Here is a 13,693-nt window from a genome sequence, read left to right on the forward strand (position 1 = left end):
ATGTCTAATCCGGGTTTATGTCTTCTCAATGATGATTCTGATCTCTGTATAAGTGCACTGCAAAAAAGAATGTTGTTTGCTGGGTTTACAGCAGCAAAGAAGACAATAATACAGAATTGGTTTACTCCGCACATGTGTGCAAAAACATATTGGATTCATAGCTTACATAAATAGTGACTTGTGAATGTACAACAGCAGGAATTAATAAGGCTAAACCTATACCATTGATGCATGGCAATGTTTTTCTTCCAACATATTGGACTATATAAAGGAATGACTATATAAGGTTTTTTTTTTTTTTTTCACTCTTTTATATTGTTAAATTATGGATGATATGTCTGTTGCTCCCCCTTCCCTGTCTGTTTGTTTGAATGGATGCTATTTCTAAAGACAATAAAAAGTTGATCACAAAAAAAAAAGTGTAACTGAAAATTGCATGAATCTTAGACCAATGATACACTAGCTAGTGTACATACAAATTTGGGGTCAGTAAGATTTTTTTTTTAAATAGAAATGAATACTGTCATGCAGAAAGTTTAAAATAAAATTCAGCTTTGCCACCACGGGTATACATTGCATCTGAAAGTATATTACAGTAGAACGTTTTTTTTATATTGTAATTTTAATATTTCACAATATTAGCCTATAATTTTTTACAGTATTTTTGATCCAGTAAATGCAGCAATGGTGAGCAAAATACTTTTTTGAAAAACATCTTTGAACAGTAGTATACATTTCACTAAGCTTTGTCACCCACAACTCATTTAGATTACAGCTTTAATGTTCATTTATAATGAAAACACTTTTAATATTTGTTGCAAGATTTCCCAGACCTCTGTGGTGGATTTCTTCATTCTTTATCATCTAAAAATAGCTCAGCTCTATTGGTGAAATCATCTGAGTTACAAAAAAAGGATCATAATCATGACGAAGTCGGTCTGACTACATGAGGTCAGAGTTAGTTCCCCTTTTGGCCTCTTTTCCCAAATAACAGTGCTGTAACAGTCATGCTCAGAGTCCGAGAATGAATCTCTCAGCACAACTCAGAATGTGTAATGGAAACCAAATGACTCAACAGCATTTAGTGAGTGTCCATATTTCATATAACAATGTTAAGAATTAAGTTACTGCTGATGTGTGAATTTGGTCTCATCTTTCATATCCAAAAGCCACAGAGCACAATTTAGCCTAAAACGCTTTATGAATAATGAAATATAAAAAGTTAAATGTAATATTAAATGTATTAATTAAAATATAGCCTACAGTATATCAATTTAATGTCTACATTGAGGAAAAACAACTTTTATAACTTCACTAATATTTGAAAAACATTCAAGAGCTTGTGTCTCCCACAGCAAATCAATCAAATCTGCACAAACAGGAGCTGCTTTACACCTGCTTTTATATAGTTATATATAGTTTATATACCTCCCATCATAAATGTCGAGCTTGACAGCCCCTGGTCATTGTAAAGAATAGATTATTGCATTAACACCCTGTGACAGAAACGAAAATCACAGTTTTGGAACAACATGAGGGTCAGGAATGGAATGGATGAACTATATAAATAATTAAATGAATCCTTTTAGAGTTAAATATACAAAAAAACACTCGCTAATTGCTCCTGCTGTCAGCCTTAACTTCCGGCCTCACGCTTTTGATGACTTTGTAACAGGAATTCTCTCCATGTTTCTCTTAAGCACTTTGTTTAGCGTGTTTAAAATGACGTCTTTGTTGTTCAGAATGTTGTAGGTGGAAAGGTTGGCCATCTTCTGGAAATCTTCAGGCTTGTAGGTAAGGTTTTGAGTGGCGAATGGACACATCATACTGGTGAAGTCAATATCGAAATCTCCTTCCTTCATCTCCGCCTTACCCTCTCTCTTCACTCCTACCACACAAACACACACATAAATCAAGCATCGCGTTAGTTCAGGCAGGTCACGTCAGCCAAGCCCGCATCAGCTGTTAGCCAGCTGTTCATGACGTGTTCCAATCCAGTGTCGACATCTATCTCAGCGGCACACATAAATCTCACTCCTTCAGCATTTCCCACATAGCTTGCTGCTCGTATCTAAACTCCCTCCTCCAACCCCAACCCCGCCCCTAAACCTACCCATCACGTGGGTTTAGACAAATCGTACAAATTCATACGAGTGAGGTCGTACGAATTCGTACGATTTAGCCATCTTTTTATCATTCGTACGAATTCATACGAATTGGTCGTGAGATAGCGTTGTCCTAACCAAACCTTCATCTTTCTGATCACTTGTTTTCTTTACAGGGTAATCTTGGCAAATGTTCTATTATGTATTGTATTTCACATGTAATTGCTCATTTCAACTCATGTAATTGAGAATTGTAATCATGCATATACTGGTTCTGTTCTGTCTCCCATGGGGGGTTTGCCTTGCTGCTCTCCCGCTCTGTCCAGGCATAGCTGCATGGACAGGCATGGGAGTTTTGCCCAGAAACAGATCCATACCGCCAACACTAACTGTATGCTATATTATCGCAATAAATCTATTTATCCATACTTTGCGAAGTGGTCCTGACTGAATTGCTTTTAGTATATGTACATATACATACATTATATATATATACACATACATACACTTTGTAATATACTGAGTATCTTCATGCAAAAGGAGAATCTCTATCGAAGATTTTTAAAAGAACCATTATTTGCCATCATTTATGCACTCTTCTGCCGTTCTAAACCTGTATGACTTTCTTTAGAGGAACACACTAGATATTTGAAATTTTTTATTCATACAATAATAGTCAATGTGGTCCAAAGTTGTTTTGGACTCCATTGACTATCATTGTATGGAGAAAAAAAAAAACTTTAAAATAGCTACTTTTGGTGAGTAAATAATGACAGAATTTAAATTCTTTGGATGAATAATCCCTTTAATAATTCAAACTTGTGTTGATGGTAAAATGATGGTAATAGTAAAGGTTACAAATGGCAGTACTCACCAGGAGCTTTGAACTGTTTGAATGAGAGATTGACCATGGGAAAGTGAATCACTATGGGAACCTCTGGATTCTCTTTATCTTCAAACACATAGACTTCCCTAATCGGCTCAGACTCCAACTTTTTGTAATCGATCTTCGGAAATGGAATCTTCCGCTCAGCACAGAACTGCTGAGTTTGCTTAATGGCCTATCGGACACACACAAACATCAAAATCACAATTTCCTCATAATTCTCCATTTAATCATTAAATCTTTCAGGGCTTCTCACCTTGAAGTGGTCCGGGTCCCAAGCGTAGTTCAGGGACAGAATGACGTCCGCATGTCTGTTACACCGTAACACAGGAGGGAATCCTGACTTGAGGACAAAAGCAGAGTCCACCAGGCCAAGTGTGGCGTCGGCTGGTGTTAGAGAGTTCGGGAAGGCGTCTGGGTGCGTGTCTGCAGAAAGTCTACTTTATAATTAGTCCATTCCCAGTTTGATTGAACTTATCCAAAAGGGTAATGGTACAAGGTAGGCTAAACTTAACAACATAAATGATGTTCTGACCCTTCCATGCAGTGAAGTCACAGTTGTCACAGTAGTTCCTATGCAGCTGGAAGCCTCTCAGGAAGTTGAACACTTGGCTAATAATGGGGCGGCAGGTCAAAAAGTTGTTCAGCTTTTTTGCCATGTCAGTCATAGGGCTGACCTGAAGCGTGTCCGACGTTTTTGGGTTGTTGTCTGTATCTACAGATAAGAGAGAATGACATTTATTCACTATTTGCATGTATGTAGATAAAACAAATCGGGGGGGAACAAAAAGTTTAACTGGCTTGTTCTGATTTAGATTTTTGAAGTTTTTATATATTACGCATAGTGGTATGTAGCCTATATTATGTGAAATGTCCAGTTTCAGACAAAAAAAAGTTTAACTGGCTTGTTCTGATTTAGATTTTTGAAGTTTTTATATATTACGCATAGTGGTATGTAGCCTATATTATGTGAAATGTCCAGTTTTAGAACATATTGCCAGATTGCTGTATTGTAGTTGTTTTAATGTGCAAAAATTATACCTTTAGGGGTTTTAACTTGAAGGGATAAAATTACATATCAAATACAATTAAAGGGATACTCCACCGAAAAATGAAAATTCTGTCATCATATACTCACCCTCATGTTGTTTCAAACCTGTATGAACTTCTTTCTTCTGCTGAACAGAAAGGAAGATATCTAGAAGAATGTGAGTAACCAGACAGTTTTAGATAGTATATTTTTTTCCTACTATGGAAGTCAATGGTATCTAAAACTGTCTGGTTACTGACATTCTTCTAGATATCTACCTTTCTGTTCAGCAAAAGAAAGAAATTCATACAGGTTTGAAACAACATGAGGGTGAGTATATGATGACAGAATTTTCATTTTTCGGTGGAGTATCCCTTTAAGCACACTTTTTCACATGGGTACTCATTAATAAAGCTAAAAGTCAACCAAACTTTTGAGAAGCTACACAGGGAACTACACAGGTATTCATACTCATTGATATTGCATTCCTCTTACCTGTGCGGTTCACTTCATCCCCAATATTGCTAGCCCAGGATGGGATCACTCCAGTCACAATATTCCATAGCTGAGTCAGACTCAGTGAGAAAACACTGCTCCATATCCCTGCAAACATCACACACACACAATACAAATCATCTTTAACTTAAAATTGTTTACCATTCATTAACCTTTGGAGTATTTACATCTATTTACCCAAGAGAGAGTATATCCCAGTTTCAGGGAGTTTCTTGACCATGTGGCCAAGGTAATATTCACTCCCAAAGTTTTGTGCAGGTATGAAGGCACCATACTTGGTAAATCCAACCTCATATGGGGTGAACTCACACCATTCTGAGAAGAGAGCAAAGAGAAGCATGGACAACATATCTACAGTAAGCACTTCAGTTGCTATAAATACAAATAATTGATCTGTTAAGGAACAAACATAATTAACTTATTGACAATAAAGGACCCTTATCTTGTAGGACTGAAAGTAGCAGGCAAATTAAACCAGCCAAAGTGAATTCAGTACTTACCAGTCTCTATGATGCTTCCTGTCTTGCCATTCTTCATGTTGAGAGCTGTGTAGATAGGTAGAGGGTTCTGGCCCATTGTTAGTGCCATCTGCTCGTCAGATAGCGTACCCATTTTTTTCTAAGGAAGAAAATAATTTATGATGAAGTTTCTGACAGAGAAATCTGAAAACAAATTTTCAAAATGTATTTTACATCTGTGCAATGAAGAGTTTTTTGTACCTTCCCTTGGATGAGATACTCTATAGACAGACCAAACATGTCGACAATAGATACATGGCGTCCTTCTTTCGCTCTCTCTTCCATCTTCTCTTTGTAATGACGAAGCTGCTCAATGGAATATACACTGAACACACCTTTAGAGATCTCCTTCTTTACAGACTCCATAGCCACATTTAGGTCATTGTTTGACCAGTTAGCGTCATTATAAAGAGAAGCCATAGTCCTATGAGACAACGAGAGAAAGACATTTAATCCAAAGAAAACTCAGGGTTTTGAAACAAACCCTGATGAGAACCAGAATCACTTAAAGAGTTGAACAAGTCAAACTGGAGCCGAGTGCTCTTTACACACACCAGGTGGAGCCAGAAACCCCTGTGATGTAGCTGACTGCATCAAGAAGTTGGAGTTTTTGCAGGGCTCTTAGGCCTCCGAATGTGCCAATCATTGCTCTGCTCCCGCCCCCAGAACACACCACAGCCACCAAAGGAACCTGAGAAGTCACATCAATCTTATAAATATACTAATCAAACAAGACTTTTCTGCATTAACAAGACATGCCATAAACAATGAACTATTCAAATGTAAATATATATGCAGTCAAACCGTCAACATTTCTCACATTTTCACAGTTTATTCGCTATAGTTTAGAAAATGTTAATAAAATAGAACTCGAAGTTATCAAATCAGTTTTTTTCAGTCAATTTTACTGGTTTTGACCATCCTTCTGTTAGACTGTCTCACAAATTAATTAGGTTGAATAGTTGTCAGCTGTTAAATTTAAGTACACAATTAGATAATACCAAATTAGGCCAACCAATTACCAAGCAATGCTTAATTTAGTTTTAATGGTAGTCCACAGTATGAATAATTGTTGGGTATAATATGTCACAGTTTACTTTATTTAGCTATCCTCACTTACATTAACTTTTTTATTTAACATTTAATTTGGTTTTTAAATCTATATTTAATCATTTAATAAATTATAATTATAAAAATAAAAAATGTGATGGGAACAATAGTATGTCAGGTAACTATCCCAGGAAGTGTGAGTCTGTTGAATGTGTTTATACTCATGTCTTGTGTTAGTTTTCTTGCCTTGCAGGGGTCAGGTGCAGAGCTGAGATTCAGAGCTTTCTGTAGAGCTTGTGACACGACTTTTCGTCTCTTCACCAGAAAATTCTTTTCTTCCATTGGAATATCAAAACCCAGACGCACATCCAGCTTTTCATCAGAGCTTCAGACACACACACACACACATGATTATTCAAAGGGATGAATGGAATCAGATCAAAACTACTAGAGGAAATTTTGGTGGTATACGTTGTCATTTAACAACGATCAATTTCACACTTAAAATCATTCAGTTTTGGTTGATATAATCATAAATTGGTATTGATATATTGATATATTGTTTACCGGCCCTCTGCTGTGCTTAGTTGCAGATCCACTTCACCCTAAAAAGAGTTTATTCCTGCAGTTAGTTACTAGCATTTCTTTTTATTGTGGGAAAAACATTATTTTTTTTTTTTTTTTTTACCAGTACTCACATGTCCGACAGGCATGGAGAGTTTAATCTGCTGTTTTGCTGGTAATGGTTTCATGGAGACCGATGACAGAATGCCTACAGTCTTTGGATTTATCCCATCCACTTCTGCCACAGCCTGGACAAAAAACAAACATGCAAACAAACAAACAAGCATCATATACTCTCAGCTGGTCTAGTGATGTGCATGCTTTATTGTAAATCGTTTTAAGAAATCTTCTGCAAAGAATTTGAGTTTAATCGATGACATACTTTTGGTGGGATGAGACTAAACTCAGTCTCCAGGTCTCGGTTGATGTAGAAGCATAAATTCTGTGTGTCGCTGGGGTTTTCAGAGCCCGAGATCATACAGTCTTCTTTATATGCACCTCGCAGTTTTAACATCATGTTTTTCTCCGCTGAGGTAAAAACAAGTACAAAAAAGGTGATCTAGTATTTTTGTCTGTTTCAGCAGTCCTAATCATTTAAAATCCAAAACATTTTTTTTTAAAAATTTTTTTTTAGAAGACATCCAGCTTTTCATCAGAGCTTTAGAACACACACACATGCTTATTCTGAGGGATGAATGGAATTAGATCAAAACTAATTGAGGAAATGTTGGTGCCATACAGTGTCATTTAACAACGATCAATTTCACAATTATTATAATTTTTTTATATTTTTTTTTGCAGTCTTTATTTCAGTGCCTTTAAAAAAATGAATAAGGTCCTATTTATATAAAATAAACAATAAAAAAATAACATTTTCATTTTAAAAGACTTAATGTTATTTATACTGAAATTAACACTAAAATATTTTAGTATTACTTCTTTCTCATGCTTTCAGTGGTTATATAAAGCCTCATGTATATTTAAAGTCCCCTAGTCAATAATTTTATCCCTTAAAACTCATCTTTGATCACCAAAATTACATATGTAAAAAAAATATATATGTAAAAACATATATATTTTTTTTTCCAGGCCTTAAAGGGGTGGTTGATTATGATTTCACTTTTCTAACTTTAGTTAGTGTGTAATGTTGCTGTTTGAGCATAAACAACATCTGCAAAGTTACGATGCTCAAAGTTCAAAGCAAAGGGAGATATTTTCTTTTTAAGGACTACAACAAACGGCTGGTAGGGACTACACAACATTTCTGTGATCGTACGTCAACGGCGTCGCCATATTGCGGAGGGCAACTTTCCCACACCTCTCATAACGGGAATTGAGAAAAATGCCTGCTTCGTGTGCTGCTTGGGGCTGTACAAATCGCCGCACAATTGAAAACAGGTCTCAGGGAATTACCTTTCAGATGCAAGACTGAACATTTGTTTCTGGTTGTATTTGGTCATTATATAATTAGTAATAGTGACGTTAGTTGGCCATCGGAGTCAGTCAGACTAAAATAGCTAGCGATGTCACTAGCTAACTTAGCTGTGAAAGTTGAGACATGAGTTGACATGATTTGTATTATAGTTTTAGCTTATATTATATTTTATATTATAAAGTAAATCTAAATATTCTATATTTTCTTAAAACCGACTTTTATGACAAGTAGGCTACTCGTTTCGGGTAGGTAACGTTAGGCCTACTAACATTAGTCACTATTTAATTTACTATTTTTATTATTGTCTATATTATTCTGCAATTGATATTACATTGTATTTCCTATTATTATTATTATATTATACCACTTGCGATTATCAATCTATTATAGTTTGCTCTTAAATTATTGTACTATTCACTAGTCACTTTTTAACATTATTTTTTATTGTCTATATTCTGTAATTGATATTTCATATTCTATTGCTATTATTATAGTATTATACATAAACTATATGCTATTATTAGTATAGTATTATTATATTATTGTACTTATGATATTATATAATTCATTACTATTTTATTTGCTGTATAGCCTACTGTTTGTTTATTTTATTGACTACACCAGGGGTCACCAAACTTTTTTCTCTGGGGGCCACATTATCGTTCCTGACTGTGATGGGGGGGCCGGGTCAGCTATATAACATAGAATTGTATGACCCAGACCAAAATGACCACCAGCAGGCCTCATCGTGTAGTAGAGATTACTAGCCTGGCACAGCCATCCCCACTACTACATCCACACTACTATATCAACACTTGATTCCTGGCACATATTTGTTTATCTTTACTAGTGGTTTGCAAAAGTAGTAATTGAGTCTTCACACTTTGTTTTAATTAAAGTTATTCTTCACTTTAAAAATAATCGTTGGTCCACTGTTCTTTGAAAACTCTGCTCTCTCTATTAGGGGTGGAACGGTACACAGAAGTCATGGTTCGGTTCATACCTCGGTTCAGATATCACGGTTCGGTATGAGTTCGGTACAATGGAGGGAAAAGCAAAAAAAAATGCAGAAGGCTTGTGCATGTCTCAGGCTGGACCACCAAAGGAAAATAAATGTCTTAAGCCTTGTATTTTTTAAAATAAGTTTTATTAATAAAGTAAAGGCATAGAACCAGTGTATTTGTCGTGCACTGACAATAGTTTTATATAATTAGTTTATTCATTAAATTAATAAAAAGACAAAAAGACCTTGAGATATGTTTGGTAATTGTACCTGAATGACTTAAAAATTAATTTGCTACATTTCAGATTAATATATTTGTTTTTCTTAAAATTGTAATTAACAGTAACTTAAACACTTTGCAGTTTGAATTTTATTTCAAACTTTGCGACTTTCCGATCGCGCCCACACCTCTCTCTCAACATGTTCCAGCATTGCAATCTTTACATCGCTGTCTGCTTCAGAGCTAAGGCGGAGCTACAGATTAGGTGTCCCTAAAGAACCCGCGTATCTAACAGTAGTTCCGCATTGCATTAATTAAGTTGCACGCGAGTTTTATTTATATTTATATAATAGGCCATGACGACTTGTCTTTTGGGGATTGCCTCATAGGGCCAGTTCAACTAGTGGAGGGCAGAGGAGCTGGGGGGCCAGTCAAAAGGGGGTGGCGGGCCTGAGTCGGCCCGCAGGCCTTAGTTTGGTGACCCATGGACTACACTAAACTATTTACTATTACTTCTCACTTTATCTTATATTTACTATTTGCATTGCACTGTAGTTGTACCATATCATATAGGGCTGGGCGATAATTCGATCTCGATACGGGATCGCGATACATTTTTTAACGATTTCGATAATATGCTTGGGACATATTATTCGATATATCACATGAAAAAGTAAGCGCAACAACAACAGTATCAGTCTGCCGGCTGCCGTATATAATTAATGCGATATGGCTCAGGTTTCCGTTGTCAGGTAATGCCGTAATGCCAAAATGAATTTGAGAATAAGCCTAAAATGTATAAAGCAAAAATACACCGACCTTTGGCTATGTTATAAAGGAACAGGCTCTACCGTTTGAAAGTTATTAAACAACATCGCATGCTGCATTTCAAATAAAGCGCACGCCTAAAACGGCTGTAATATAGACCTAAACAACGAACGAATGAGTGAGACGTTTCAAATATGGCCAGGCCCAGGCAGACTAGCCGCCTGTAAAAGCTTTTTTCAGAGGCCAGACGCGACGGACGATGGTGAATCAGGAACGCCTGAAGCCTCAGATGTCCAGACAGCTCCACCACCACCGGAGAAAAAGCAGAATCGGATCAAGACGAAGCAGCGAAGTCGCCTTGCGGAGGACAAGGTTACGCGGCTTATGCGCATTGCAAGTTGTGGAGAGACACTAGCCGCGTTTCCATTAGGCGACCCTTCAAATTGCGCAAATTGAAATTGCGAATTAAAAATACGCACAATGGAAGCACGTCAATTTCGCAAAAACTCCCGTTTATCGCAAAAAAGTTTTTATGCTCGCATGAGGAGGTTTTTCAGGCAATTCGAAAAAGGAATATTTCGCAAAACTGATATGGAAACAGTTTTTTGCGCATTTACAGTCACCTGACTTAGAAGACGCGGTGTGTGTGAGGTCCATGTATAGCTACGCAAATAATAATAATTTTATATAATTTTATTATATTATAACATTTAATAGGCTATATTTAGAAGACGCTTTTATGCAAAAAAGGAACAAAGCTGAGTGTGGAGCGCGCACTGCATGGCACGGAGGCGCGGGCGTGACCACTTGCAATAACAGTGGAAACAACTTAAAATACTCTATCATTTCTGGTCATACAGAAAATAATAATACATTATTTTCAACTACTTTTATTTGTGTAAACTCACAATAACAAGAAAACGTTGTGCTTTTGTAAAATAAAATAAAACAATCAGACGCACTTTCATGATCTCCGTAAACTGGAGCGCGAGAACTGAAACAAAATATAGCCTATTTAGGCTAAAGCTTGAAATGTCCACTTTAAAACGAACAAATTCGAATCGAAAGTTAATACCTTCTGATTATGCAATCCATATGAAAGGTGCATTTCTCTCTAAAAGCGCCTCTGCTTAACAGTGGTGGAGATGGAAATGTGATTTTAGCCGACACTTAGAAAACAATAGTTTATTAATAATATTAATGACTCTTCTCATTCAGCACTGCGGGAAAAACATCAATTTCAGGTTCTAATTTGGCCTTAGAAAACCAGTAAAATCGACATGTTTTCCATATTAATTTGTGAATATTTTAAATGTTTAATAAAGGGGCAAAAAGTCATAAACAAAAATCTGAAAATTCGTCGGTATTTACTTTTTTTGCGCAGCAGTTTGTGTAGCCAGTTCAAATAAAAATTTTGGTGTTCAACTTTGCGTTTTAAAAAGACAACAACCGTTCATTTTTCGTTTTTCAATTACGGGTTAAAAAAGGAAAAACGAATGGACACAAAAGTAGCCTACATGGATCGTTTGGACAGAATACGAGACAGAGTTCTTTATTAAATTCATAAAAGAAACAATAATTAGCCTATAGGAATACTGGATTCTAAATCTTAAATAAATGGCACAATCAAAACCTCGGAGCAGAAATGAGGGCGAAACACCCAGAAACTCCTTATATGTGTCGTTCGCAGTATAAGGGTCTTTCCCTGCCATTAATGCTCGGATAACACGCCACGTCAGAGGAAAAAAAGGACGTTTTAGTCGCCTAACAAGTAATGCATTAAGTAGCATTAATGGAAACGCCGTCATTTCGCAATAGTTTTTTTTTATCGATATTTAGATAATAGCGCAAAACATTTGCGCAAATCTGTAATGGAAACGCGGCAACAGGGACGTTTTGATTTTAAGTCGGCAGCTGCACAATTCAGCACTGCAAAACAGCGTAAAAAGTAGCCTAAAATGACGCGAGACAATGTTATAGGCCTAGTCATTTGTTTGTTTCAGTTCATTTGACAAGGAGTCATTTCACGGTGGCCAATTTAAATGTTACCAGCTAAATGAGACATAGCCTACTGAGAGAGTATAATTAAGTTCGCTTGAGTAAAAACAATAGGCTACTATTCAGATATTTTATGTGGGGAAGGGGGATTGGTTTGTTAAACTATGAATGTGAAACCATAGTAAAAACAATTGGCGTTGATTGACGCCAATCGGACGTTCATGTTTTTTTCCGTCTATTTGAAAGTTAGGCTAATAAACATGTTGCATTCTATACGGCCTGATTATGTCATTTTTTAAGTTACATAGCCTGCCTCCAGTTTTCCTCAACTTGACTAATTAAGAGGCGATATTTGACCGGCAAATCATCAAAATGTCCGGAAAACGAAACCTCTGCCGGTCAAAATCAAAAAATGTAAAATATATTGAAAAGTGACCACTGACCAGTCACTTACTAGTTTGCACTTGTTTGAAAGCATATACAACTCTGTATGGGCGAAAGAGCGCTGAATTTTCTTTTGCCAGTTGTGGGCCCTGCTGCTCTCTTGACCAATGGAAAGATTCCTACAATGTGGGAGTGTAATATGAATCCTTTGACTGCATGAAGACCTTAACAAAAATATTTTGTGCTCATTATTGGAAGGCATATTGTTTAATTTTTCATGTTATTAAACTTTATTCTAAAGTTTCAGTGAATCTCTTGTTTCTTCAAGCTTCAGGATGTCCCTTACACTGGCAGCATCTGCAAAAACTACATATCGTGATAAGAATCGAGATCGATCAATATGGAAAAACATATCGTGATAAAAAAAAAATCCATATCGCCCAGCCCTAATATCATATGTATTACCATAAAGGATTGTGGTTTTGTAAATTGATTTTATTTTGTAAGTGGATTTGTTATTGTATATTTGGAGTAAATATCTGTCATTTTAGTGCTATAAAATATAGAAAGCAGCCAGCTGGTGTGATTTGTATTTGCCGATTTGTTTCATTTTCTCAATGGCAGTCAAATCTAAGCACAAGAAAAGCTAAAATCGGGTTAAAGACAGAAAATGCTTTTTCCACAATAAGACAACTTAATTTCATTTAATGTGAACATTTTATTATATCTCAGTATGGGGGTCTTCACAATTCTTATCCAAGAATAAAAAGCTAAATACATGACAAGCCTGAGCTTTGACAATTCCTTATTAAAAAAATATTTTATAAGTCTACCTATAGAGATTTTAAATAACTAGAGATGAAACTTTTTGTACACCACATACAAACCACTGAAATCGGTTGATAAATGTAAACGTTATTTTTGTTTTTATCCAGAAAAAGCGCAGCTCACCCATTTACTTGCATTTGTTTACAGCGCAGTCTTACCCTCAACAATATGGCGGACGCGGTGATGTATCGCAGCAACGTTCCAAAGCAGTCTCTAAGTATTTAGTCTATGGCCCTGTCCCAAATGGCGCACTTCATGCGGACTTTCGGTCTCGTGGACTTGAATTGCGCGTGCTCGCTGAGTCTACGAGTCCGTAGGCCGTCCCATTCAGCATTTTACCGCTCTGAAGTGTGCTCAGCAGCGCCCCCTTTGTACCCTTGAAGCGGTC

At 36.4% G+C, this 13,693-nt stretch overlaps 1 protein-coding gene across 1 annotated transcript in view; it reads right to left on the reverse strand.

The window, feature by feature from the left end:
• Nucleotides 1-603: 603 nt before the first annotated feature.
• The window catches only part of pla2g4f.1 (phospholipase A2, group IVF, tandem duplicate 1), a 35,331-nt gene continuing 22,241 nt past the window's right edge, over nucleotides 604-13,693 (reverse strand). Inside the window, exons 28-38 of the mRNA XM_082142860.1 lie at nucleotides 7,052-7,197; nucleotides 6,804-6,917; nucleotides 5,610-5,746; nucleotides 5,257-5,479; nucleotides 5,038-5,155; nucleotides 4,715-4,852; nucleotides 4,517-4,624; nucleotides 3,527-3,706; nucleotides 3,248-3,417; nucleotides 2,980-3,166; nucleotides 604-1,888 (exon numbers count right to left, since the gene is read on the reverse strand). Of these exons, the coding sequence (XP_081998986.1) occupies nucleotides 1,650-1,888; nucleotides 2,980-3,166; nucleotides 3,248-3,417; nucleotides 3,527-3,706; nucleotides 4,517-4,624; nucleotides 4,715-4,852; nucleotides 5,038-5,155; nucleotides 5,257-5,479; nucleotides 5,610-5,746; nucleotides 6,804-6,917; nucleotides 7,052-7,197 (1,760 nt within the window). The 3' untranslated portion in view covers nucleotides 604-1,649. The remainder of the gene's footprint in view (nucleotides 1,889-2,979; nucleotides 3,167-3,247; nucleotides 3,418-3,526; nucleotides 3,707-4,516; nucleotides 4,625-4,714; nucleotides 4,853-5,037; nucleotides 5,156-5,256; nucleotides 5,480-5,609; nucleotides 5,747-6,803; nucleotides 6,918-7,051; nucleotides 7,198-13,693) is intronic.

The sequence above is a fragment of the Leuciscus leuciscus genome (assembly GCF_965113295.1).
Source record: "Leuciscus leuciscus genome assembly, chromosome: 17".
NCBI lineage: Eukaryota > Metazoa > Chordata > Actinopteri > Cypriniformes > Leuciscidae > Leuciscus > Leuciscus leuciscus.